This window comes from Falco rusticolus, chromosome 2 (assembly GCF_015220075.1).
Source record: "Falco rusticolus isolate bFalRus1 chromosome 2, bFalRus1.pri, whole genome shotgun sequence".
Lineage (NCBI taxonomy): Eukaryota > Metazoa > Chordata > Aves > Falconiformes > Falconidae > Falco > Falco rusticolus.
The window spans coordinates 22967111-22991713 of NC_051188.1; the positions used below are offsets into that span (position 1 = coordinate 22967111).

Sequence of the window (24603 nt, forward strand, 5' to 3'; positions counted from 1 at the left end):
TACATTGTTTTAACTGATAGTTATTCCCCCCTCTTTTGGATGAAAACAATGTATTCACTAAACTAATATTCAAACATTTATGGATATTTTAAATAAACTCAGTACATTAATATTAAAACTTGGAATCCAGTAAATATAGAATGAGATACGGTATTAACTTTTCATCCTAGAATGCACTGAATACTGTGGGTAAGCAATGCTGGTCCCTTTATGCTACTCTGGTCTTTCAACACAGCATAAAGGATCCATAAAACCCCTTTAACTGGGGGAGGTTTCTGCCGATACAGTTTTCACAGAGGGTGGTCGTAAGGCAAGAGGATCCATTACTCAACTGTGCTGACCAGAGTAGGAGACAGGAGGGAAACTGCAGTAGAAGTTTGTGCAAAATCCCTACCGTCTAGGACAGTGCTGGAAAATTTCTGTGACTTAAAATGTTAAGTCCGCTTCTGATAACTTCCCTAGCCTCTCTAGCCCTTTGTTTTTCAAAGTTGATTTAACAAAGCTGTTTGCAGTTTTCCAAGAGCTGCACCACTAGCAAAATTTTAGCTGAGCACTTTCATGATTAGTAGCAGGAGACATGTGAGAGACCACAAGATCTTAAGTAGTTGTAGAACTTGTCTTGCTCCATAAATTAAAAAAGTAAGCAAACTATTTTTTTTTTGTATTGGCAGATCAGTTTTCAACTTATCTTACATTGTTTTTCCAAACTTCAGTAAATTATAGGAGACTAAGATGCTACTTTTTAAATTATTATTTATTTTTTTTAGCTGCTTGGTCATTCTACTCACTCCGTAGAGAATGGTGATGCAGACACTGACAATACACAGTTTCAGTGGCTAGTATTTTCTTTTCTAGGATTAGGATAGCCAACTTTCTCTTCCAGAAAAAATTGAATATATTCAGATTCTTTGACATGTAACAAATGAGTTAACTACAGTTAAATCTTTTTTTAAATTGTCAGAGCTTTTAATCTCCTATTGGACCACTGCTGTGCATTTCTTTTAACCTCCTTTTTATCTTTCTGGTTGGTGTCTGTAATCACTTTAAAAAGGACATTAAAAGGATTGAGGCTAAATCAAAAAGAAAGCATGTTGATATTCAAATAGGCAGTGAAATGCCATGATGATTTGAAAGCAGTGACCTGTACAGTACTGTAGCAAGAGGGGACAGTTCTGAATTCCATAGGTCAGGTAAGAGATGGTGTCAAAGAATGCCTCGTTCTACAAACGTTCATGGCTTAACTTGTTAAAGAGAGACTCTTCTCTTCTGTGGTTGTGGGCTCAGCACACAAAAAATGTAGGACTTTCAGAACCCTACTTTGGAAATACACTCTGAAAAACACTTTTGAAACTGTAGCGTGTACTAGTGGAAGTGGTTATATGGACTTTCCTGCTACACTCCAAAAGCATTCCTTTTGAATGAAAATTACTCTATTGTTTAAACATTTTTTTCAATGTGGTGTTTTGGGGATCTTTTCAGCTGAGATACTGATTTATGCCTCCGCAGCAGGAGAGAAAGCAAGCCATAAATATTTATGTTTCTCGTTAGCTGTGTGGCTTTAATACAGATCTTCCATATCCTACATTCATTAAGGTAATTCACTGATTTCTTGAATGATGCTAATGGGAACAGTAAACAATATTTCACAAACACCTTAATCATGATAATATTTGTAATGGATCTTGGAAGAGACTGGTGGCTTTATCCTACTTTAGAAGAGCTAAAAGCTAGTGGGCTTGCTTTTGTCCTTCTGAAGCTATTTGCAAAGCAGAAACTGTAAACTGGGGAGGTTCCAACTTTTAAGGTTATACTCAGAACATTATTTTAGAAGACAAATGCAAGAAATTTCTAACTTGCTGTGTTGCTCCAGACAGCAGCTAGTGGGACATCTCTGACAAATTTAACTGTTCTTCTGCTATTTGGTACAACATTGATACATTTATTTAATCCTGCTGGGGTTGTATTTCCAAAGATTATCTCAATAGTGTCATATCCCACTTGCCTCTGCCCCACCTTTTGTATTGGAACAAGAAAATTTGTAGTGTCAAGTATTTGGGAATACCAATATATCGACTAAAACAGAGCAAAAAAAGTTTTTGCATTATAAGGGAGTCTGACAATTACCCATTGAGGAACGTTTCTTGCAAAGCAAGGATAACACGAAATATAGCATCAGAAAGGACTTCAGCATGTAAAATAGGATATTTCTCTGTTCCAAACTAGGATTTAGTGGTAGATCTCTAAAGTACATGGTGTAGCATACAATTTTTTAATACTGAATTTGAGATGTCAGAATAAAGCATGAAAAAAAAAGTAGAACAGACTTTAATCTTTAACCACAAATTACCTATTTGTTTATGGATTATAACTGGGTAAACTTTTCTTAGAGTAAGAGATGAAATCTACCATACAGGAACTAGTTTGTTTCCAGTACTGCCAAAAACGTAAGGTTTGGGTTTCTACCAGTTTTCAGACTGCCTGGGACTGATCCATCCGTTATTTTATTTTTGAGGGGGCAAGAAGTAATTTACCTACCCTGCATGGAGGCTTGTGCATCTTAGGTGCAAATGTAATGTCAGAAGTGGTTTTGTGCATCAGGAGCTACATGGAAATTTTGCTAGGCTTTCTACACAGGGGAAGATAGCATTGCAGGACTCTTAGCTTTATGGAAAGGGAAGAAAACAATGGTAACCTAGTCCAAAGGTCTGGAATGTCCATCAGGTTAAGACCAAAATGTCTCGATTTTTTGGCAAGTACATTGTTGTGGTGCGATTCAGATCCTTCCTTTCTGTGGTGTTCGCAAGATTTGAACTGCACCACAACAATGTACTTGCCAAGAAATTGATTGCTTTTGTTATTGGGGAAATGTTTTGCCATTTCTTTCACACTTCTTTTATTTTATCTTTTGCATTCTTGTTACAGTTAGATGCTGGTGTGCCAGAAAAAATAAGCCTCATTTCCAGAGATGAGAAGAGTGTACTTGTGGTAACTTACAGCGATTTAAAACGCTGCTTTGAAAATACTTTTCAAGAACTGATTGCAGCCGCAAATGGTCAGTTGTAGTATTTGCTGAAAGCATGCAGGACATTGCTGAGGAACTTAACAAATAGCAAATTGCACTACAGCTGAATTGTTGTTGTCATCTCATTTCACATTTGGGAAACAAACAGGAGATGAGCAAAGCTGCTTGCACTTCAGTCAGGTACACTGTTACTTGAAGGGAAGAATGTTTCACTTATCCTAGAGCTAAGGCTGCCATTGGAGGCTTTATCTGTGAAGAATTTATTTTAGATTAAGGAACACATCAGGTGCATGATGTTCCTGCTTTTATTTTTTCCACTTGTATATGCACTAATTTTAATTTTTTTAAGACTTTTCTGATCTCTGAAGTTTTGCCACATTGTATACTTAAGGGAAACTCTTTGCAAGGACATTTCTGGGATACATTTTTTGTCACTGAGGATATAGCAAAATTTATTCATTTTTGATATTATTTGCACCCAGAATAGCATAAAGGACCAGGTAAATAATTTAATAGAAACTGTGTTCTATTAATGACCGTTTAGTTCGTAACCTCTGTAAAAGTGTGTTGTATGCAAGCTCTGTATGCCACCCACTGTTAGCTCAAAGAAACATGAGAAGATGAAACGTTTTAAAACCAGTGAAGTATCGGTGAATTGACAAAAACAGGAAAGAAAGCCCCCTGTCATTTGGTTTAAACTTTGTCTAAGAGAAGTGACGAAAATAGCATAATGGGAAACATCTATAATTTAAGGAGCATATCAAACTTGCTCTAAACACAACCAGCGCCTTTTAAAAACTGTTTGTATGTTTTCCTGCTAGTCAGAAGCATTTACATTTATGCAATTTTTTTAATAGATTTTTTTTTTAAAGAAATTGTTTAAATGCCTGAAGTTTCAGGAGTGTATTACTTTAGGTTATTTACAGTATAATTTTTGTATAAAGTTCTGTTCTTTGAACCACAGCTTTATTATGGTACGCTACACTGGATACAGATACAAAGACACTGTTAAAAGAAGATTAACTAAACACAGCAGTTGTCTGGCATCAAGAGCTTTTCAAGTTTTACAGCCTGAATCTGGAGGGATAATGATCTGCTGTGCCTTTGCAGTCACTGCTTAGCCCAAAGTAATATTACTTTTGATAATACTCAACACATGAATATTCCTGAAGTAATTCAGTCTCAAAAGTCTGGAATTTTCCTCCTCAATTACCTTTCTAATATTTGGACATGCAGTTGTCTCCAAACTTGGGTATTCATGGGATTTCTAGTTAAACACCTACACTTTGATACTGAAGACTGCCAAATAATGTAGGAATTTCCTTTCTTAAAGCGGTAGTGAAGACTGTATCTATCCTTTCCCAGCACTGAATGTTTTAATAGCACTGGGTGCTCACCATGAAGAAAATGTGGAAACTCAAAAGGTCAGGACAGACTCTAAGCACTTGCAACTGATGTTACTGACATCAATTTTAATAATTCTCAATATTTGTAGTTTTCAGAGAAGTTTTTAATATTTCTCTGTCCACTTTTATAAGCTTTAAAATGTTTCTCTGCCTTGAGACTTGCATCAAGAAAAAAGCAACTCTCTTCACATCGAAAGCTTTGAAGACTAGGGACATGCTTTACACATTTTAGAAAATGTGGTTGAATCCACATTAGGTAGCATCAGTTGTTGAGTTTAAAAATCAGATATTGTTGCATTTGATCGAATGAATTTTAAAAGGAACGTAATGTTTAATATTCAAACGTAACAGTTGCCAGAATGTTCTTTTTAATATAAAAGGAACAGGAACTTTGAAAAGTGAACATGCAAAACAGTCTTTTATCATTAGCTCATGTATTTGAGGAAGAGCAGCTGTCTTTTATATGTTTTTTGACAAATCATATTGTAATTCTTTTGTACAAAAAAGAAGTACTTGTATTCTAGAAGAAATATGAAATGCTTAATTTATAAGCGGGCTGAGGTTTTTTCCAGTATTGTTTTCTTTGAAAATGAAAGGGGATCATCTGTTCAGTTGTGGGGTTTGGGAACCTTTGAAAATTTAATTTGTGGACCAATATTTTGTGAAAGTGTAAGGCAGGGGTAAAATAGGGCTTGAATTCTCATCCTTTTTAGACCAGCAAACCACCCTCTGCAAGACATGTCTAAATTGCAAACCTGTGTGTATTTGCATAATGTCAGTTTGCTTCAGCCCCTAGTAACCTCAGGACTTGGTTTAAAAATAAAAAGGTAGACAGCTAATAAGTTTTCATACATAACGTCAGCCAGAAAATACTTGGTGTCAGGTAATACATAAACTAAAAAAAAAAAAAAAAAGTTGAGTTTTTGTTTTCTATTTATTTCATTTGGTCCGTATTTGGGAATGATTTGAACAGTCTGAAGTTCAGCTTGGGTGTTTTTTTGGGGAGAGCCCTTCTACCCCATTTTAATTCCATTTAGAAGGTTGTCCTAGTAGTTTGATCCATTCATAGGGAGAACTGTGTACCTGTATTTAAAGAAGAGCCACCAGGATGTGCCCTCCCAGATGGGAAATTTAATTCTGACCTTCCTATTTTTTACAGCTAAAAGCACAGAAGGGACAACCTTTGAAATCATCTGATGTTGGTCATTTTAATTTTTGTACCTGTTTTTAAGTTCTGTTGCTGTATTTACTATATTGTAAATATTTTGTTGAGGGTACCTATGTATTTTTGATTTGCCCTTGTTTCAGTAATTCAGGTGTCAACTGCTTCCCCTAAAAAGCACCAGTATGTTAAGTTCTAATGTCATGATCCCAGTATGTGTTACTCATCTTTAATCCTGTTTTCATTCTTCATGTGTACAGCAGTATTTTTAATAAAGAATACCAGAAATAACGTGGCCTTATTTTGACAATGTGAAGTTCTGAAGTTGGATACGGGGCTTTTCAACTTTGGTGCTAGAATTGTATTTCATTCTATCATATTTCTTTTGTATTCACTCTCTCTGCAATGCAGAGTTACAGTCATGAGTTGCAAAGTGCATTTAGTGCTTGCCACTTACATCAGGCGTCCTAAAACTTATAGATGATGTTGGCTGGAATTGTACTAATGCACAGTTCCTGAACTCCGAAGCGAAGTCACATCTGCTTCTGTCGGATCAGATCTGCTTTAGTAGACATGCCCTAATTTTGGAAACTGTTAAAGTACCCTTGTGTTCATGTTTATTAAGCTTTTTTGCCCAGTAACAAAGTATATTAATTTCTCTGAGAATTTGCATGTGGAGTCATGACAGCTTCATTTCCCAAAATTATTTTTCTCTATCATTAACCAGCAAAGGTGAGATGACTTACTGGTGGTATAAAAATCTCATATACCCATTGAATCCTGACCATGCTTGTGTAATGTGAAGTTTTGTGCAATATATGTGAAATTGTCAATACTCCCTGCATACTTTTAACATGGAATCATTATCTCTTAAATTGCAGTGGTTTAGAAATGTTATTACATAAGCTGCAGTAGGCTTGATTGATGCTCTTATCTAATGTGCAGCAACAGCTACACAACTCCTGTGGCAGTAGGCGATTCAGTTACGTTCTGCCTGCCCAGAGAAAGTTTCATCTCTGCTTCCTTCCAGTACTTGTGTGTAGTTTATCTGCAGCGTGGCTTGGAGATCCCCTCAGATTATAAAACGCGGTATAGCAGAGAGCGCTCGACTGAATGTCTCTGTGGAGGCAGCATCCCCAGCTTCTGATGGTTGACATGGGGATGTGGAGATTCTTTGGAGAAAGCATCTACCAGGCCTAAGGTGCTAACTTGTGTCACACTTGGTTCAGAATAGGTTTTGCTGGAGACACTTTAGCTCTGTTCGCTGGCCTTTCATCTGCACCAGATCTTCTAGCTGAAAAAGTGACCAGGCATGGGGGGCAGTTGAATGGATGTTCATCAACGGGCTGCATTGTTTCCCCCCACCCTGAAACATTGCCTCTCCCCAGAGTTGTCTTTTTGCCTCTGGACAGCAGTAAGCGTTTCTCAGATAAGCTGAATCTAGGGGATGTCACGCACGCAGGGCATGGTACAAGTGTCCATCACTGTCTGCTTAGCTGTGTGAGAAGCAGAAATCATCTGCTGCAGTGTTTTTTGACATGGGATTTACTAGTTTGGCAGAACTCGGGATTCTTTCAAAAGCAAATTTTATTATATGCATTTAGCAGTCAAATACATTATACAAAGACAGAAAATGCAGGACAAAATAGGAGTTATTCACATACAAAGAATCTTAGGGGTTTCATATAAAAGTAATCTTTGTAGTCTAGTTTTCTTAAATATTTATGCACAAAGAGCATATTTATATATTTACACTGTGCAAACATTTCCATTAAGATGCATCATCCCATAACTAGTTTTGCTCATTTGGAGTTAAGAAACAGTCCTTAAACTTTCCTTTCATTTTGATCAAGATCAAATATACTGTCCCAGCAAGAGACAGTGCAATAGATACTTAAAACTGATGAACTATTGGCCAGGAAGATCAAGAATTGATACTTATCTTAGAAGTAGTGGTACACGTTTCTTTTACTTGAATATCCAAGAACATTTTTCTTTGTAATATGCAAAAGGTCATTTGCCTTTAAGTCTGTTAGTGGGTTAAATTCACAGCTCCTAAGCTGAGTTTGAAGAGGTCAGAACCATATTATATGTAGCATTTGAGTTAATACGTCTTTATAGTGGACCATGAGAAGCTGAGATTGGGCAGTGGTTGTTGATTTGGAAAACATCAGTGCTACTGTGTGAAATGGCCAACTCATTTTAGTATTGCATTCAAAGGTGAAAGGGGATGGTGCATCCTTATGCTTCTCTAACAAAGAACACTGATGCCCTTTCTTAGCTGCTATACAAAACTCTGTTGCAAGTGAATGATACAGTTTTATTCCTGTACATATATACTAGTAACTAATACAAAATTCAACTGTCTTCATAGAAAAGCTGCCCTAACTTTCTAATGAGATTGTCTTATTTCTGACTAATCTCTTCAAACTCTCTAGTGTTAAATTCATTTAAAGTATATGCAATTTAGTAGCCATCCTGTCTTTTCAGACAGATTCCCATAAATAAAATATAATCAGTGCAGTGTTAGAAGGTCCATGAAGTTTCATGGACAGAGCTTGGCTTTTAATATCCCTAGCTTGTGGTTTGGTTCCAGTGTGTGCGTGTTGGCATACTGACAAAGTGCAAAACTTCAAGCGTATCTACTTGATTTCAGCAGGCTTGTCCAAACCCGATTGATATGTCTTCCCTATTGCAGCTTGGCTCTGATCTTAGTTCTGCTCTATCCTTGCCAATTGTGTTTTGCAACACAAATTTGAAATCCCTGCCTCGTGAGACTCCTCGCTGCGCTTGCCATCTGAAGCAGTGAGTGCTGTACAATGCCCCATCCCCAGCTAGCGAATTCGGAGCTTCCCTGGAGGATTAGGCTTCCCTCGAGTCTCTCAAAGCAGATCCTTCTTCAAGGATCCTTGGTTTTCCAGCAGTACACAGGCCCCAGCAACAGGGTGCAAATGCCCCAGTGCCTGACGCGGGCTCCCAGATGCTGCTCCCAACCAGGACACGGGTGCTGCACCCCAGTCCAAGCAGAGGCGGGGAGACTAGAGCATGAAATACCATCCTGCTGCCAGGGACCAAACAGTGAGCTAGTTTTCTCTGTAATGATGGCGACCATCCAGGTCTTCAGAAGCACTGGGCAATTTTAGTGGTAGCTGTTGGTGTTCAGCATTTCGGAGAGTCAAGGGCTAAGCATTAGTATGTCACTATATTTTGTATATGCTTGTTGCAGTCTGTAGAAAAGCAGATCACTGAGATTAAGCCAATGATATCTTTTAAAATTTTAGGATAATTGAAACTATTTGGGTCAAAGTTTTATAACATGACAGTGTTTCAGAAGAACCTTTTTGGATTAAATGTATATTTAAATCTTGGCCTAGAATTACTTAAACAGGTGGCTGAGAATAAAGGACGACAGAGTTGTAGTCAGGAGGGGGAGAATGGCTTGCTTTCATTTTCTCCAGCACTGTGTTACCGTACGTGTATCTTCGCTTGGATTCACTGAGCTGGTCACAGCTGAAACTGCAGAAACTTCTTGGCTTGGTTATTCCAGAAAGCACTGACTCCTTGCTCCTGCTGGCACCTTTAATGCTGTAACAGAGCAGTGTCACTGTTAGCATATTTGCCATGTACAAGTGTTTGTTTTAATGACTTAAGCAAAGCCACATCACAAGAAGCAGCTTTGTTAATTCTCAGATGCTGGGAACAGGTGGATGCAGATGGAATTGCTCAGTGGGAGAGCCGAACAGAGGGCTGAAAGAGCCCTCCTGTGTGTCCCCCCCGGAGTCCCCTCCTGAACAGAGATGCTGTGACTGATTATCACTATTAAGGTGTTTGTGTTCGTTCTAAGTATTAAGAGTCTTAGTGCTTAAGGGGAGTATTTGATTGCTCAGCTTAAGCTGTAATTGCTCATTTGTGGCAGGTGCTAGGGAGTGAAACTTGGTTGTAGAGCAAAATAACGTGGAGTGTCAGATACCTCTGCTGCTGCGGGGCTGTGCATCCCCATAGGGTCCCCACACATGTTCTACCTAAGGGAAGTGGGTTGGTTGTTTTTGGTTTTTTTTTTGAGTGGGAGTGAAGTAATGAAAGGTTTTAAGCCTTGGGGCAAAAGCAGAAAGCTACTAGCATAGGTGTTCCCAAAGCTTCATGCTGGGATCAGTTGTAAAGATAAATGGATTATGTGTGTGAGGAAGGGCACAAGATGTGGGTATCTCCTCTCTTATGCTTCTCTTGGCAGCAGACATGAGAAGCTGGTTTGAATTAGTTTTCCTGTCCCACAGAGGACCAGTTATCCTGTAGGCTGCCTTTTATAAGATGCCTTTTACAAGAGGGGCTTAATGTCTTCTCAGCTAAGCCACTTTTAAAGACGCTGCCTTGCAGCTCTTTCTCACCCATATTCAGAGCACACAGTACTTAAAAGGGCTCTCTCGATAATGAAGAAAGTTAAGGCAGAGTTTTTTTTCACAGTATTGAACTTAGATGTCAAAAATTTATGTGGAGACAATGGACAAGCCAGAGTATTTTCCATCATTGATTACATGTGAATCCTAATGTAAACATATGTTGGACTGCAGTGCCTAAAATTAGACTCTCTCCCTGTGTTTTATAAGTTCATGGACACTCCCACCCCTCTCCATTTATAAGGTCAGGAACATTGGCGAGCCCTAGTCTTGAATTCCAGAGGAGACAGTCAGAACATCTGCTGAGGCTTTTGAAGCCAGGGTTTTGCTTTTCATTTTAATTTGTACTGTTAGATCTTTACAAAGTAAGCACAGAACTGGTAGCACAGGACCATTCCTGATTAGGAAATGGAGAAGTAACAGTTTCAGTTAGATATCACAGTTTCTTGAATTGTTAACTCACAAGCCTGTGTCCTTTTTAAGGAGTGTGGTCCCAGTCTTCTGTCCTACTGTAGGAGAGTCCTCCCAAGAATACCACCCAGTTACATTTGTTTGCGGATGGAAGGAGTTCATGGGGAGGAGCCCTCACGATAAGGATTGCAGATGCATCCCGTATTTTTATATTGCATCTGTTGGCAGATGGAGAAGTAATTGCCTTGGGATAAATTCCATAATGATGTGACAAGGTTAGTCACAGACTCAGTGGACTTTCTGTGATGGGTTTAAAGAGAAATGCTTCTGTGATTTACATTGTAGTTGTGAGTCTTGGGGAGCAGTGGGCTGGCAAAAGTGGAGTGTGCATGCAAAGTTATGAGCCTTGACATCATCATGCTTTGATCCTTTCTTTCATCATCAGGCTTTTGCATCCTGAAAATTTTTTTGTGAGCTAGACTTAGCTTCTACTTTCATTAATAAACCTTTATAGCAGTAGAGCTGCATCTATTAATTTCACCTTGAGCGCATTGCTGTACCTGGGCATACACTCCCACAGAGCACTTTGAGGGAGCCCACGGGGTTTGGGCATCCATAGTGAGACCTCATTTTGAGGCTGAGCTTACAGTCTGTAGAAGCGTCACTAGCTGGGAACTATCTTCTTTCCACTCTAGGAATGTAAATTAGAAACTGTGTCTAGTTGGTTTGTAATTGGGATCATTTGTTGGAGGAAATGGCTGCTGCTTTCCTGACAGATTCAAGAATGGAGTGAGGTTAGAAGCTGGCTGCGGCTCTTGAGATGCTTGTTCCAGCTCACTAGTGGTGGAGTTCTCACTTTTTCTGGCTCAGCAGTTTGCTTTGTCTCAAGGGTTTGCTCCAGCCTGGGGATTTTGGCTTACTTGGGTTGAGGTTTTTCACCAGTACTGAAGAGCTAGAAAAGAGTTACAGTTGGGATCCTTTCCACTTGCAAAGGAGCAGAGCTGAGAAGGTTGCTCTTTCTGTGCCCCCAAACCTTTCTGTTGGGATCTTGTTACCGAAGGCCTTATGTTAGGAAAGACTTAACTCTTTTTATGTTGTTCACAGTATCGCTTACTTTCATCTCAATGGCAACAGCAAGTCCAAGACATGTAGCAACCATTTCTGTTTTGCTCCTGGCCACCACCTGGGCCCGAGTGGCTCACCAGGCTTTGGGCAGATGCTTGTTTCCTATCGCGAAACCAAGGGTGAGCTTTGCGTGTTGGTGCCTTTCCCTCCACAACAGTGGAAGCCTGAGGGGAAGGGGATGCGCCTGTGTCGGTGGGGTACCCCTGCACTGCCAGGTGAGCTGTCTCCCCTCTCTGCACTCCCCAGGGGCTGTCTCTCAGGCTGGTCATGCTGAGTAAGCACCAGTGTGTGCACTGGCTCTCTCCTGGAGTCAACTGATCAGTTTCCTCTAAAACAAACCCTGGCTGCACTTCTGGGGACAGGTAGGATGCACCAGGTTTGGCTCCTTCCACCTTGGGGAGTCCTTCAGCACTGTCATGGCAGACGTGGCCCTGCTGAGTCTGAATCCTTTTGACGCCACCCTCCAGAGCACACACAAACACCCCTGTGCTGGTCTGAAAGCATCACCCCACCTGGCTGCCTCGTGCGGTTTCAGGTGCTTTGAACTGACAAAAAACCACACCAAGTCCAATCGTTCTGCCCTGGGCAGCAGGGAAACAGGCAGCCCAGGGAACGGCAGGCCAGCCTGCGGGTGAGTGGGGAGCCGCCAGGGCACAGCCCTACAGCACCCTCAGTCTCGGCTCAGGACCCATCTGCTGGTGCGAGTGTATTTGCCTGCATCTATGTCCTAAACTGCAGTGCTGAGGGTTACAGTGTGAGGGTGAGTGTCTGGGAGTGGTTTGGCATCACAGTGAAAGTGATCTAGCTGTAAGCTGCAGCTAATGGGGGGGGTGGGGGTGGGGCGGTGACCCCTGCCTTGGCCTGTCGCTGGCACCAGCTGCCCTGGCGGTGAGCTGCTATTGCTTGCTCAGAAATGGTTCTGGGGCCGTTCTTCTGATAACGCAGCAACCGGAGCCAGCTCTCTGCAAGGCAAGCCAAGCAGAAATGTCAGCACAAGAGATGGGGTAGGACCACAGAATAGGATGCTTGAGATGCACGGGAAGAAGCAGGGCTATGCATCTGCTTAGCTCAGCTGACGTGTGACAAAGCCCTCCAGGCTCCCCCTTGTCCAGCATTCAGTACGACTTTCAGAGTATTTACTTACTGCTCCAATTTAGCCTGAGTAAAAGATGCTTAGCTAAGAAGGTACCACTTCTAGGAACGTGTGCAGACTAAAGGGTTACTGTATGCATTCACATACATGAGTGCTTTTTGGCATAATGCTACAGTACCACTTGTTTAGCTTGCAGGCCTGATGACCTTGTATGTTCTCAGCCAACTGCTCTGTTTCCCCAAGGATTTACATTCTAGCAGCCACTGCTGAGTTCAATTTTTTTTCCCATCCAAGCATTCCTGTTCCTTCTGCAACTGAAAATGGTCCTTAAAGCAGTTCCAGAGGGATGCTTGTGGTACCCTCCATGTATTCTGTGCCACGCAAAGAAAAAGGCACTTCTTGCATTTCATTTGGGGAGGTTGCCATGTTGTCTCTGTGGCTGACTGACAGCAGCCTTCAAAAATGTCACATTCATGCAAAGAAAAAACTGATTAAACCACTTCTAGGAAACATTGCATCCTTTGGAACCCAGTCATCCACATGCATGCCAAGCTCTGTAATACCTGGCCCCTCGAAGGAGAGTATGCCTAGATAAAATCTGCCAGCAAGTACCATACGTTTACAAGTACCGTAAAATCGCTTACAAGCCTGTTTTCTGAAAGGTCAAGGCAGGAGAAAGGGTTTCCCAGCACTTGTTTGGAGCGGCTTTTATCACCCCGGCTTTGCCACGCATAAGCAGTGCCCCATTGCAGACTCCTGCCAGCAGCACGTTTACCCTGCACGCTGCGTATTTTGGCCGTGTGAGCATGCACGCTCTCCTACTACATATGTCTATGCATTCAACCAATGCCCTCTTAGTCATTGGAATTCTTCTTGAAGCAAGTCCTCTCTGCTTTGACCGCACGTTTCAGCCAGCTCCAATTGTTCATTGAGACAATACTACACCTCCCGGCTTGCCCAGCTGCAAGTCACTGACAAATTCGGCACAGGCAGGATGGCAGGATGGCCTTGACCTCCTGCCAGCATAAGATGAACGATGGGTTGGGTCTGGGCAGTCCCTGGGCTGGCTGAGAACAGCAAGCTGAAACCAGCCACGGATGCTGCCAGCTTCACAGCGGCTGGGAACTGAGACACCGCTTGGCATTGAGAAAATAAACATTTCCCATTTACAGAAAGTTCATGTCAGTGCAACGCATTTCTTGGAGCAGCCCTAGTTCACTGCTTGGGCAGCTGTCAGGAATTAGGTGGAGGAAGGTGGCCAATATATTAAAGTGCTTAAAGGCAGGAAGAGAAGTGAGGCCCTCACATCCATCTATTGTAAAGTTGCCACTTTAGCATCCTGAACCCATGGGTGTTAAATGGGCTGTGCTTAGCTGAGTCATGGAAAAGAAGGGCAAAAACAAGCGTGGGGAGCCTTGTCCCAGCTGGGGTACCCTTGGGGACTTGCAGAAACAAATGCAAATCCTTCACAGCTACACGTTCCTCTTCTCCCTTGCCAAGGGCTTGTTTCCTGGTTACCCACCTCTGCCTTGGTTTAGCACTCTCTGGCACTGACTTGTCCAGCTGGGCATTAAACTGGGGATCAGGCTGATCAACAGAGTGCTAATCAATCATATTGATGAGGCGCATCAAAGGGGTTGAGGGTTATTTGTTTCCTCGAAGGTGTATGGAGCGTTAGGTGTGGGAGATGTGTGACTGCTTACTCAACCGAGCAGGACATGCCTCAGCAAGAGCGTTTGCAGGGACTGGGGACACCTCAGCTAGTTTCATTAGGCATGATTTATCACAGGTACCTTGAATCCTCCTTTGCCCTCTAAAACATGAAGGAGAAGAAAGGAACATAAAATACAGACCCAAAGAGTGTCCGTTTCTGCTTGCTGCCTGTCCACGTGAAGCGTTTCAGTTCTTCTGGAGCCAGCACCATCCCGCTGTCTGCTTGATAATCCTTGAAGAAAAAAGAAAGACACAATTCTATTAGGTGTTAACTACAGAAAATTATTTTTACAATGTATTAAATTCTTTTTCGGTCTGATTTCCAGCATCCATCTGGTCATTTATATCCAGAGAGCTCTCAGAGACAGCAGCTCCATGCTGCTGGAGGTGCTGCAGTGCCCAGGTGTTTCATGGTGCCTTTCCAGACTGTCCTTGCTTTGGAGTGCAGCAAACACATGCTAATTAATGCAGATACAGACTGCTAAAAGATAAGTATCTACATGCAAGGTGAGGTTCTGGCCAGCCACTGCTTCAACCCTGTGACCACCACTGTGCCTTTCCCACCTCCCACCGCTTAATGCATACAACTGGGTCACTAAAAGCTTCCCCCAAAATCTCACCCATGCCCACCCCCACCAAAACAGTATGTGTGCCCCATTAGTAGACATTTCTCCAGCTTGTCCATCTGATAACAGGACTTGTTCCTACTGGGGACCTCTGATGGAAATGTGACCCACAATTCTCCTTTGTGTGCTACTATTCAGGTGAAAACACAAATCCAAGGGGTTTTAACTGGCTTTCTGACACCAGTGAGACTCAGGTGGGTCTCTGGCAGCTGTACCTTTCAGGCCTACTGACACCAGCCATTTCTTATCAGGGGAGGAGTGTTTGCAGCTTATGGCATAGTCAGCAAGGATGTGCTGACCCCAATTTGTAGGACAGTGGGATAACACCACGCTGCAAGCACAGCTAATCTTGCACCTCGTATCATTAAAGCTGATAAAGCAGTAAAACCCCATCTTGATTCCCTCTGCATAAATCTGTCACACAAATAATAAAAAAAAATAATAAATGGCATACCATTTGGCCCAGGAGTCACTTACCTTAAATAAAAGCGTTTCCTTGATGGGAAGCTCTTCAAATGTCTTTATGCGCTGGGGTGGTTTTATTTTGAAAGTGTTTATGTATCTGTTCAACAAGAAAAGCAGGACAATTTTTGGTGGAAGTGTGAAGTGCATAAGCAGGAAAGCACTAGGCATTTCTTTGTTTCTTCAAGCAGGTGCCTGACTGTCACCAAGGCAGTTTACACAAGAAGGAATTGTTAGCCAGACCCCTCCCCACAGCTCAGCCCCCAGCCCCGAGGTGCACACAGCTGCCCCTCTCACAGCGCCCCAGCCCGGTGACCTGATGGTCCCCCTGGGCAGGGACATCCCCTAAGGGCTGTCCCAGCCCAATGGGATCCTGGCGGTGGTGGCTTGGTGGCTGGTGGGACACTCAGGCTATGTGGGGTGTCTCTGAGTGTTTTCTGCCATCCAGGTCCAAACCAGGCTCTGCAGCGAGCTGCAATACCCAACAAACAAACTCGGTCTTAGTCCTGCTTATCTTACCTGACATTTTCGGTGCTTTCACAACTTGAGCTTGTAACAGAAATATTTTCATTGCACAAAGGATCAGATGCAGGGGGAAACCCACTTTCTGTTGTAAATATTGTATTGAGTGGTATGTAGTCTTTGCCTTCCTAAATGGAAATAAGAAATAAAAGCGTTATTCCTAGGACCACGTGGCCGGTCGCCCTGCTTCAGTGACACCACGTGGTCATGACATTAGTACCTGCTGGACGTTCGCTTGCAGCAGGTCACCCAGCTTTTTCACCAGCTCAGAGAACCTTGGTCTGTCGTTGGGATTGCTTCGCCAGCAGTCCAGCATGATTTGGTAGCTGTGAGGAAAAAAGCAAAGCGGGGTGGGATTACAGCTCACTTTGATCCAAGGCAGTGCAGTCTCTGACAGCTTGTCATCAATAGAGTTAACTCCTGAGCCAGCCTAATTTTACCAAGATGCTTTCCAGCACTGAGGCCTGTTACTAAAAGTATAAGAGTAAACGTTTCGCAAAACCAGAAAAAAACTGCTTCTTCCCACAAGACACTGGGAAGACCACATCAAAAGAATAATTTAGCCAACTAGTCATACTTTCTTTTTTTATTCCTGATTAAGCCTTAAACCTTTGTATTAAATGTCTATTAGCTGGCAATGTTTAAGTTAAGACATCCTAAGTTGACTTATATGAATGTGTCACTTCCTTGTATTGGTCAAGTCAAGCTTTCCTTCCTGCAATAAAATATGTGGAAGAGGAAAAAAAAAAAAGCTCTTATCTACTGTCACTAGGATAATAAAATTAGCCAATGGGTAATAGTCCCAGATAGGCATGGCTGGCTTGCATCCTTTTTCTTCTTTCAGAACTATTTTTTGGTAAGTGTTGCTATTTAGAGTCATGATGTAGCACATGAAAAGGCAGTGAAGACACCTATACACACTTGATTTTTCCTCCAGAGGTAAAACACCCTGGATGTGTTCACACTTGTGAAGGATTTGTACCATGGGGTGCATGTTCAGCGTGCTACAGGTGCCTCTCCAGGCAGGGTGCTCCATCCCACTCCCAGGGTAGAGGGACTGAAAACTCAGCGTCTCACTTGGACACCCCCCCCAGCCTCCGAAAAGGTGTTGGCCGTACAGCAGCAGCCGTCAGCTGCACCTGGAGGAAGGGGACCAGGCAGGAACAGCTGATGTTGCAGTGAAAGGGCTTAGACAAACCCTGCAGTCAACACGCGCTGGGAGGCTGTGGGTCCCTGTCACCTTCCTCTGCCATCAGGCATCACCTCTGGGAACGGGTGGACCCTCATCACCTGCGTGTTTGTGAGGAAGCCTCTGCTGTCGCATCCTAAGTCAAGAGGATGTTAATAATGTTCACATTCCTCCAGCACTTATCTGTGTGCACATTGGTAAATATTAAACTTGGAGAGGAATGAATGACCTTCCTCCTCTGGGCTGTTCACCCAGCTCCCCTCGGAGCGCAGCCCCGGTCATGCCCTAGGGTCAGGTCCACGTCCCTCCTCACCCTCTCCTAAGCCACAGGAGGGCCAGGGGGGCGAGGGTTGGGGAGATGCAAGAAGATGCTAACGACAGCAAGAAGATACGAGGCAGCATTGGGTTGGTGTTCCTCATATTGCCACGGGGTACTTTTTACAGAGACTCGTACATCATCTGCAAGACAGCCTGGGCGGGCAGCGGCATACAAAGCAAGCAGAGAAAGGCATCTTACATCTCCTCGGTTGCTTGCTCCGGGGCTCGCATTCTTGTGCCTTCCTTTAGTCTGCTGCAGAAATCCTCGTCTATTTGGACTCCGGGGTAAGGAGAGGCACCTGGAGGTGACATTGGGAGAACATGGTCATACAGGCCTTGACCTGGGTACCTGTGACCTTGCCTTGGCCCTACACATCCCCCTCCAACACTCGGGTGTGCAGCATCTGCTTGCAGAGCTGGGAGCCTGGGGGCATCCCCCACTGTGGAGTCTGGCCCCTGCCTGCAACTGCTGCTGAGGGGGCTGGTCCTTGGAGCAGGGCAAGATCAAAGCAAGCACTATGGGTGGTGCTTACCTGGCCTGAATGCAAAAAATACAAATGCATCTGATTTGAAAAAGAACCCTCAAGAAAAGCTAGGTCTGATGTCTTTATTGGTTTGGACCACCCCAAATTCTAGTAAGCTGAGTATTAACAAACCCAAAATGCTCAAAACCACCTTGAAAATAGTAAAATCATGGCTTTAAATCAGGTTACAGTACATGTGCATTATTCTTCTAGTTCCTGTGTTTTTAAGATGCAGTCTGATAGTGCTGTTGGCCTTTTTTCTGTAGACAAAAAAATCAGGAAAAAGGAAATGAAAGGAAAAACGCAATAGACCTTTCAGAGAGTCAGACAGTCCACCAGGTTCAAGGAGATGGGGCCTTAAGAAAAAAAAACAACATGTAGTATGAGGCTGACCATAAAAATCACAAGAGTTGGCAGGCTGACCAACAACACGTATTTAAACTAATAAATGATTGATTGTCCTGAGAATTGTACAGTATTGTTTCCTCTGCTGTTCGCCTCTTTTGTCAGCCTCTATGTTGAACCCAATTAAGATTCTTTTATTCTGACGGTCATTGTTGTTCCTACTCAGTGTACATCTTGTATCCTGCCTTATCCACGTGAAAGAAAGGGGGGAACAAATCTTCACTGAGTTTTTATTTCAGATTGCATGTTCTAGTTCATTCTGTGGCGTATGTGCAGATCCTTGTTCTCCCACTGCATCCAGTGGCCTGGGTGAGGGGTGTGCTGGGTCCCTCCTGGGCTGGGGGAACCACCTGCTCCCAGGCTGGAAATGCGGGTGACACAGGCTGAGACATGCAAAGACCTCTGTGTGTGTTCAGCTCCCTTGCTCCCACAGGAAAAGTAAGCTTTTGAGGGAGCACCCAGCCCATGCCACTTGGTGTCTCAAACGCTATCTGCGGCACAGGAGGGGATGCCTCGGTCCCTGGCAGCTGCTGATCCAGGCCCACAGCTGTGTGTTATCCCACAGGGCTCCACATTCAATAAAAACACTTGAAAATTTGCTCTGTTTTCCTGGTTTGTGCTATTAGTCAAAACGCTGTGACTGCTCCAGCTGTGCTGCTCTGCATCTCTGCTAAGGGTTTCTACACAGAAAAGAAGGAAGCTTAGGTTTTGCCTATGGCAGGAATAGATGGTAAAGTTGTCAGATAGCTATGCTATCCATTAAAGTTTTCAGCCTGGCAAGTCAGCTTTCAGTGTCCTTACAAGCACCAAAATTTCCAGGTCACAGAGGCACGATACATACAGTTCTCCCCTCTACCCCCACACCCCACCTCTGCCTGATTTAGGGCTTTCCTTATTAAAGACCTTGGAAAACCTCATGGAAGGTAATGGTTGCTTTTCCCCAGGATGAAGTCCCTGCTGCTGAGCCCAGCTCCCGGGGTGCACAGGTAACGTACCCAAGGAAAATATCTCCCACAGCAAGACCCCATAGGACCACACGTCACTTTTTGTGTTGTAGATTTTATCAAATATGGATTCTGGAGCCATCCATTTCAGAGGAAGTCGAGCCTGGAGTAAAAGAGACAAAGGTGACTATTATTTTCAAAGCCTAAAATAATTTAATTGTAGATTAATAAACTATTTATTATGTAAATAATTACCATTCAAACAGTAACCTGTGGGATTTCCTTACAGGCAGTCAAGATAAACTCACACTCATTCAGATGCTTTTTAAATAAATTGTCAGAATAAAAGGTCATTTTTAAAATGTGTAGCACAAAACACTAGACATTGGAAACCTGTGACCAGAGTGGCCAGGTCTTTTGTTTATGGGGATGTGGCGCTATGCAGATGTCTCTTGCCAGCAGCCTAGAGACAGGGAGACAACCTACATCCAAATGCAAATCATTCTGTGATGGTGTTGGAGATGTTCTCGGGGGAATTTTCAGAGCCTGAATTGCAGGAGTATATGAGCAACCCTTGAAATCCCTTAGTGCAGCCTGTTAGGGTCTCCTGAGCAGCACCCAAGTTATGTGAACAATGTTTCCCAGCTAGCATGTAGTGCCGTAAACCCTGAAAGCTATTTATGGATGAGGGAATAGCTGGCAGGTGGGTGAGACCTCCAGAAGGAGACTTCCTGCATGACCCCAAAGCCCACACCAAGTTCCTATGGCATCAGTGGGCGCAGGCATAGTTTGCTGACCCAGCCTTCACAGCAGGCCTGGCAGGGGGCTTACTGCCTGCTTTTTGCAGCAGCAGAAAAAAAACAACAAAAAAACCAACAAAAAAAAAGAGTAGGTGCTGGAGGCAGTGAGTCCGGCTCAGCTGCTCGAGGTGCTGCTTGGCCCTGGGGACACTGGGTGCACTGAGGAATGCGCACCTTGTTTCAGAGGGACTGGTTTCCTTGGAAGAAGTTTACTGAGTAAGGGGGCTATGCTGAGCCAGCCAAGAAACATATCTAAAAAATATCTGAAGTATTAACAGGGAAGAGCTGTGAAACAGCATGTCCAAGCCTTATGCCTGAGGATAGAAATGCTTTCCAGATCTGCAAAGCATCTGGATAGTTCATCTTCACATAAAAACTGTGATAGCTTTCAAGCTCTTAAGTTCAGGGAATGTGAGCATCTACAGAGAATTTTGGTGGACAGTTTGAAATGGTATGTTAGAAACATTTGGGTAAATAAACAGCATCTTGACTTACATCTCCTTTTCTCACATAATCAGGATTCTTATAAATATCTCTTGCAAGGCCAAAATCACAGATCTTCACGACATTGTTCTCAGATAAAAGGATGTTTCTGGCTGCCAGGTCACGATGAATGCACTATAATAAAATGGTTTCACAATCAAACTGCATTTCCTTAATCCTGCCCACAAATTTCCTGACTGTCTCCCATATCCTTTTAAAAATTATTACTATTATTGTTATTTGAGAGATCAATTTAATATTTTGGGGGGGAATTTGGCTATAGTTTACATGGAGCTATTGTAAACAGTAGCAGTTCTTTAAAAAACAAAATTCTTAAGTCCAGAAAGTGATAAATTTTTAAGCCCCTTGACATTTGCAGGGAAAGTGCTGATTCACTTGGACCTCCCTACCTAATATAGATTGAAATGAAGAAAAAAACCCACCACACCCAAAAGATCTTCCCTGAATGAATGAGCTTGACCCACTGCCTTCAGCCATGATCCTGTGTTTATGGACTATGGAGACTTGGATAAACACACATTATATTTATAACACCAAGAGGAAAACGGCTCTTCCTTTGGGAGCTCTCCCAAGGAAGGTGTCACCGAAACGCAGACACGATTTCACTTCTGAATCCCATCCTTCTGCAGGGAAAAATCCCCAGTGCAAAACTCACCTTTCTGGAGGAGAGGAACTCCATGCCTCTGGCCACCTGAAAGCTGTAAGAGATCAGGTCTTCCATAGTGAGGGGCAACTTGTAGAGCTCATCAGTGTCTGGGAAGGTGGAAAACAAGGTTTGTTACAAAGATGGCTCACAAGGCAGTTGTTTTCCCCTTCTCTTACTGACCCTATTACTCCCATAAATTCAGTCTTCATAGAGTAGTACTTGAAGGTCAACCCACTGTCACTGGAAACAAAAATAGTGTTTGCTTTATACCCTGTGCTTTGGACACTGCTATGTTTTCCCCAAAGATAAGGAGCAGTCAGAAGAAACAATCACACATTTTCCTGTCCGATTTAGTAACCCTGGAAATAATCTTTTTTTAAATCTTCTACCCTCTGGACATGACCCTGTGAGCGTCTCCCACGGATGTTTATTAGGGTGATAAATGAGGAAAAAAATTTCAGGGATGCACAGTATGTTGTAAAAATATCACAGACAGTGTAGGGACAGGAAGGAATTAATACCTACCCTCCTCGTCCTCCTCCACATCACTCAGACTTTTATCTTCCTGGAACCCAGAGCTTGCAAAACTCTCGCTGCTGGTGACACTGGCCAGCCTTTGTTTTTTGCCTTCCACCGGCTCAATATCCTTTTTCTCTTTCATTGGCTCTCCTTGCAGAGAGGAGTCCTTCAAACAAACAGAGGAGAAGAGGTGCTACATCAGAGTGATGGAGAGGGTGGGAGAGGAACAGTCAGAATTCTATTGCCTCTCCGCTGAGAGAAAATGCTGGTCCGTGGCATGTACAGTCACATCTCCCATGGGTGCAAGTGTCCAGTGCCACTGTGGCCAGTGGGGGCTGGTGGCACAGCTGCGCTCCACCAAGGTTGCCATCACCAGAGGGCAGAAATGTGATGGCTTGGGAGCACCAGTGCATGATTTTGGGGCAACCCAGGTGGGGGGCTACCTTTGATGTGATGAAGATTTGCAGGGTCCATGGAGGGACACATCCACTGAGCTGTGGCTCATCTCAGCCTGAAATGAAACATCTGAAAGGGCCTATTTGTCTCCAGTAGCCAGAGAAAGAGCATGGTGGGATGAGTTGAGAAGGATGTGCCCAGAGTGCAGGTGTCCCAGCCCTCTCAAAATAAAGCAGCAGCTTTTTGTCCCAGGCTCCTTAAGGCATCTACCTATATGTTCCTGCACAGTGCTTGGTGTGGGGCGGTAAGCCCTTCCAACGAGGAGCAAGGGCACTTTGTGTTTGAAACACAGCTGTTGTTTGAAGCTACTGCCTCTCTTCCCCAATGTCTTTATCCAATGCTTTCATGTTACGGCCCATGACGGTTCAACGGGATACATGCAACATGATGTGGAAAATGCTTTCCCACTGCTACCTGGAGAGCAGCCTAGTTGCCTGACCATGCTCTTGCCCCCTCTTCCCTATCTATTTGTCCTGCCCTGTCTCTCTCCCCTGTGCACACTGGTGCAGAGCTGGGCTCCCTTCCGCCCTCCGGCCTAGGCACTCTTCCAAAGGGTGCTGGAGCACCAAGTCTGGGCAGGCTCTTTATCAGGGGGCATATGAGCAACTACCCCCAGGGTGCACCCTGCATGGCCATGCTCCCTGCTGAGCATCCTGCACCAACAACCACACGTTGGAGAAGGCGGCTGCTGCGTTTCATGCAGAGTCCAATACAGACAGCCTTGGGGACATCCTCCTGAGTGTGCCCTCTGGCACAGACCTCCTGAAAAAGCCCTGAGATGCTGCTGAACTTTTGGCACAGCTGAGCAGGTTTTTGAGGGTTGCCTTTCTGGGTCTGGGCTCCTAAATCCTACTTCATAGCCCTTAATCCTCCAGGGGATTTTGCTGAAAATGCACAAGCAGGGATATAGTTGACACATTTGGGTTCAGGTTTGTAATAAGAAACATGCCGTAGATTTGATTCAGAGGGCTGTGGGACGTGAGGACAAGACACTAATCTCTTTTCTTCTTGATAGCCCTTCTCCTCACACAATAATAATATTACTTGCAAATCTCTCAATATTAGGGTGCCTTGGAACATGAGCTTTAAATGGCATTATCTCAGTTGTGTTCCCAGCGGTGCTGAAATCAGTGGGCAAAACCACTTCCTTTGGCTTCGCTGACACCAGCCTCTGAAGTGACCCCAAGCTCACCAGGAATGGGTTTGTCAGCAGTGGGGCGAGAGCATGTGGGGACACTTTGGCTAGGATTCACTTCCTCTTGCCGTAGACGGCTCCAGCTGAATTACTCCCAGCAGTCTCCTTGCAGTCAAGGAAAAAAAAAAAATGAGTCCCTCCCTGGCACAATACATCCCACACCAAATATTAAAATAGGTCAGGTGAACTGCAACCATTTTGCTTCTTTGATAAAAGAGAGTCTAAGGAGACTAGCTCAGAGACTGACATCTACAATACCAACACGTAAGTTAGGTAAAGATGAACCCTACTGGAGGCACCTGCCTCCTCACCTTGTTAGGGCAGAAAAAATTCCTCTTGCTCTTCAGGTAGTTTGATAAATTCCCGTACTTGCAGTATTCAACAATCACCATCAGAGGCCCTGGGCAAACAGAAAATGCATTTTGATCAGTGTAAAGCAATACTAGGCAGCATCGGTTCTGAGAATAGTCTTTCGTGCCTGCAACTATAACTTGAGTCCAGAATAACTAACATGTCCTAATGAAGTAGAAGGCTGCTTGAAGGACTCCGGACATGTTAGTAGAACAATACTGTTTCTGGAAATCAGGGAAGGACCTAAGTTTTGAGAACTGAGTCATGAATTTGGGTCCTGAGGGACCCTCAATTTCCCCTTTGGGCAGGCTGCATTCAGACTGGAGTCCCACAACCCACACACGTTGAACTGAAATAGAATCATAGAATAACTTAGATTGGAAAAGACCTTTGAGATCATCAGGTCCAACCGTTAACCCAGCACTGCCAAGTCCACCACTAAACCATGTCCCTAGGCACCACATCTACACATCTTTTAAATGCCTCTAGGGATGGCAATTCCACCACCTCCCTGAGCTGCCTGTTCCAATGCTTGTCCACCCTTTCTGTGAAGACATTTTTTCTAATACCGAATTTAAACCTCCCCTGCCGCAACTTGAGCCCGTTTCCTCTCATCCTGTCCCTTGTTACCTGGGAGAAGAGACCGAGCCCACCTGCCTACCCCCTCCCTTCAGGCAGCTGCAGAGAGCGATAAGGTCTCCCCTCAGCCTCCTCCTCTCCAGGCTGAACACCCCCAGCTCCCTCAGCTGCTCCTCATCAGACTTGTGCCCCAGCCCCTTCCCCAGCCCCGCTGCCCTTCCCTGGACACGCTCCAGC

The 24603-nt window shown here is 43.7% G+C and overlaps 2 protein-coding genes across 12 annotated transcripts in view; one reads left to right on the forward strand and one right to left on the reverse strand.

Annotated features, from left to right (window-relative positions):
* Positions 1-5881, forward strand: part of PAN3 (poly(A) specific ribonuclease subunit PAN3) — an 81998-nt gene extending 76117 nt beyond the window's left edge. For 8 of the 11 annotated variants that reach the window (XM_037378515.1, XM_037378514.1, XM_037378517.1 and 5 more), the window contains one exon: positions 2923-5881. In XM_037378515.1, the coding sequence (XP_037234412.1) occupies positions 2923-3063 (141 nt within the window). In that variant the 3' untranslated portion in view covers positions 3064-5881. The remainder of the gene's footprint in view (positions 1-2922) is intronic. The other 3 variants (XM_037378519.1, XM_037378525.1, XM_037378521.1) reach the window with 2 other exon arrangements.
* A 1277-nt stretch (positions 5882-7158) lies between these two features.
* The window catches only part of FLT1 (fms related receptor tyrosine kinase 1), a 117863-nt gene continuing 100418 nt past the window's right edge, over positions 7159-24603 (reverse strand). The window contains exons 20-30 of the mRNA XM_037376963.1: positions 23748-23836; positions 21792-21951; positions 21276-21373; positions 20612-20734; positions 19368-19479; positions 17643-17742; positions 16157-16262; positions 15934-16064; positions 15430-15514; positions 14467-14558; positions 7159-9175 (exon numbers count right to left, since the gene is read on the reverse strand). Coding sequence (XP_037232860.1) covers positions 8971-9175; positions 14467-14558; positions 15430-15514; positions 15934-16064; positions 16157-16262; positions 17643-17742; positions 19368-19479; positions 20612-20734; positions 21276-21373; positions 21792-21951; positions 23748-23836 — 1301 coding nt within the window. The 3' untranslated portion in view covers positions 7159-8970. The remainder of the gene's footprint in view (positions 9176-14466; positions 14559-15429; positions 15515-15933; positions 16065-16156; positions 16263-17642; positions 17743-19367; positions 19480-20611; positions 20735-21275; positions 21374-21791; positions 21952-23747; positions 23837-24603) is intronic.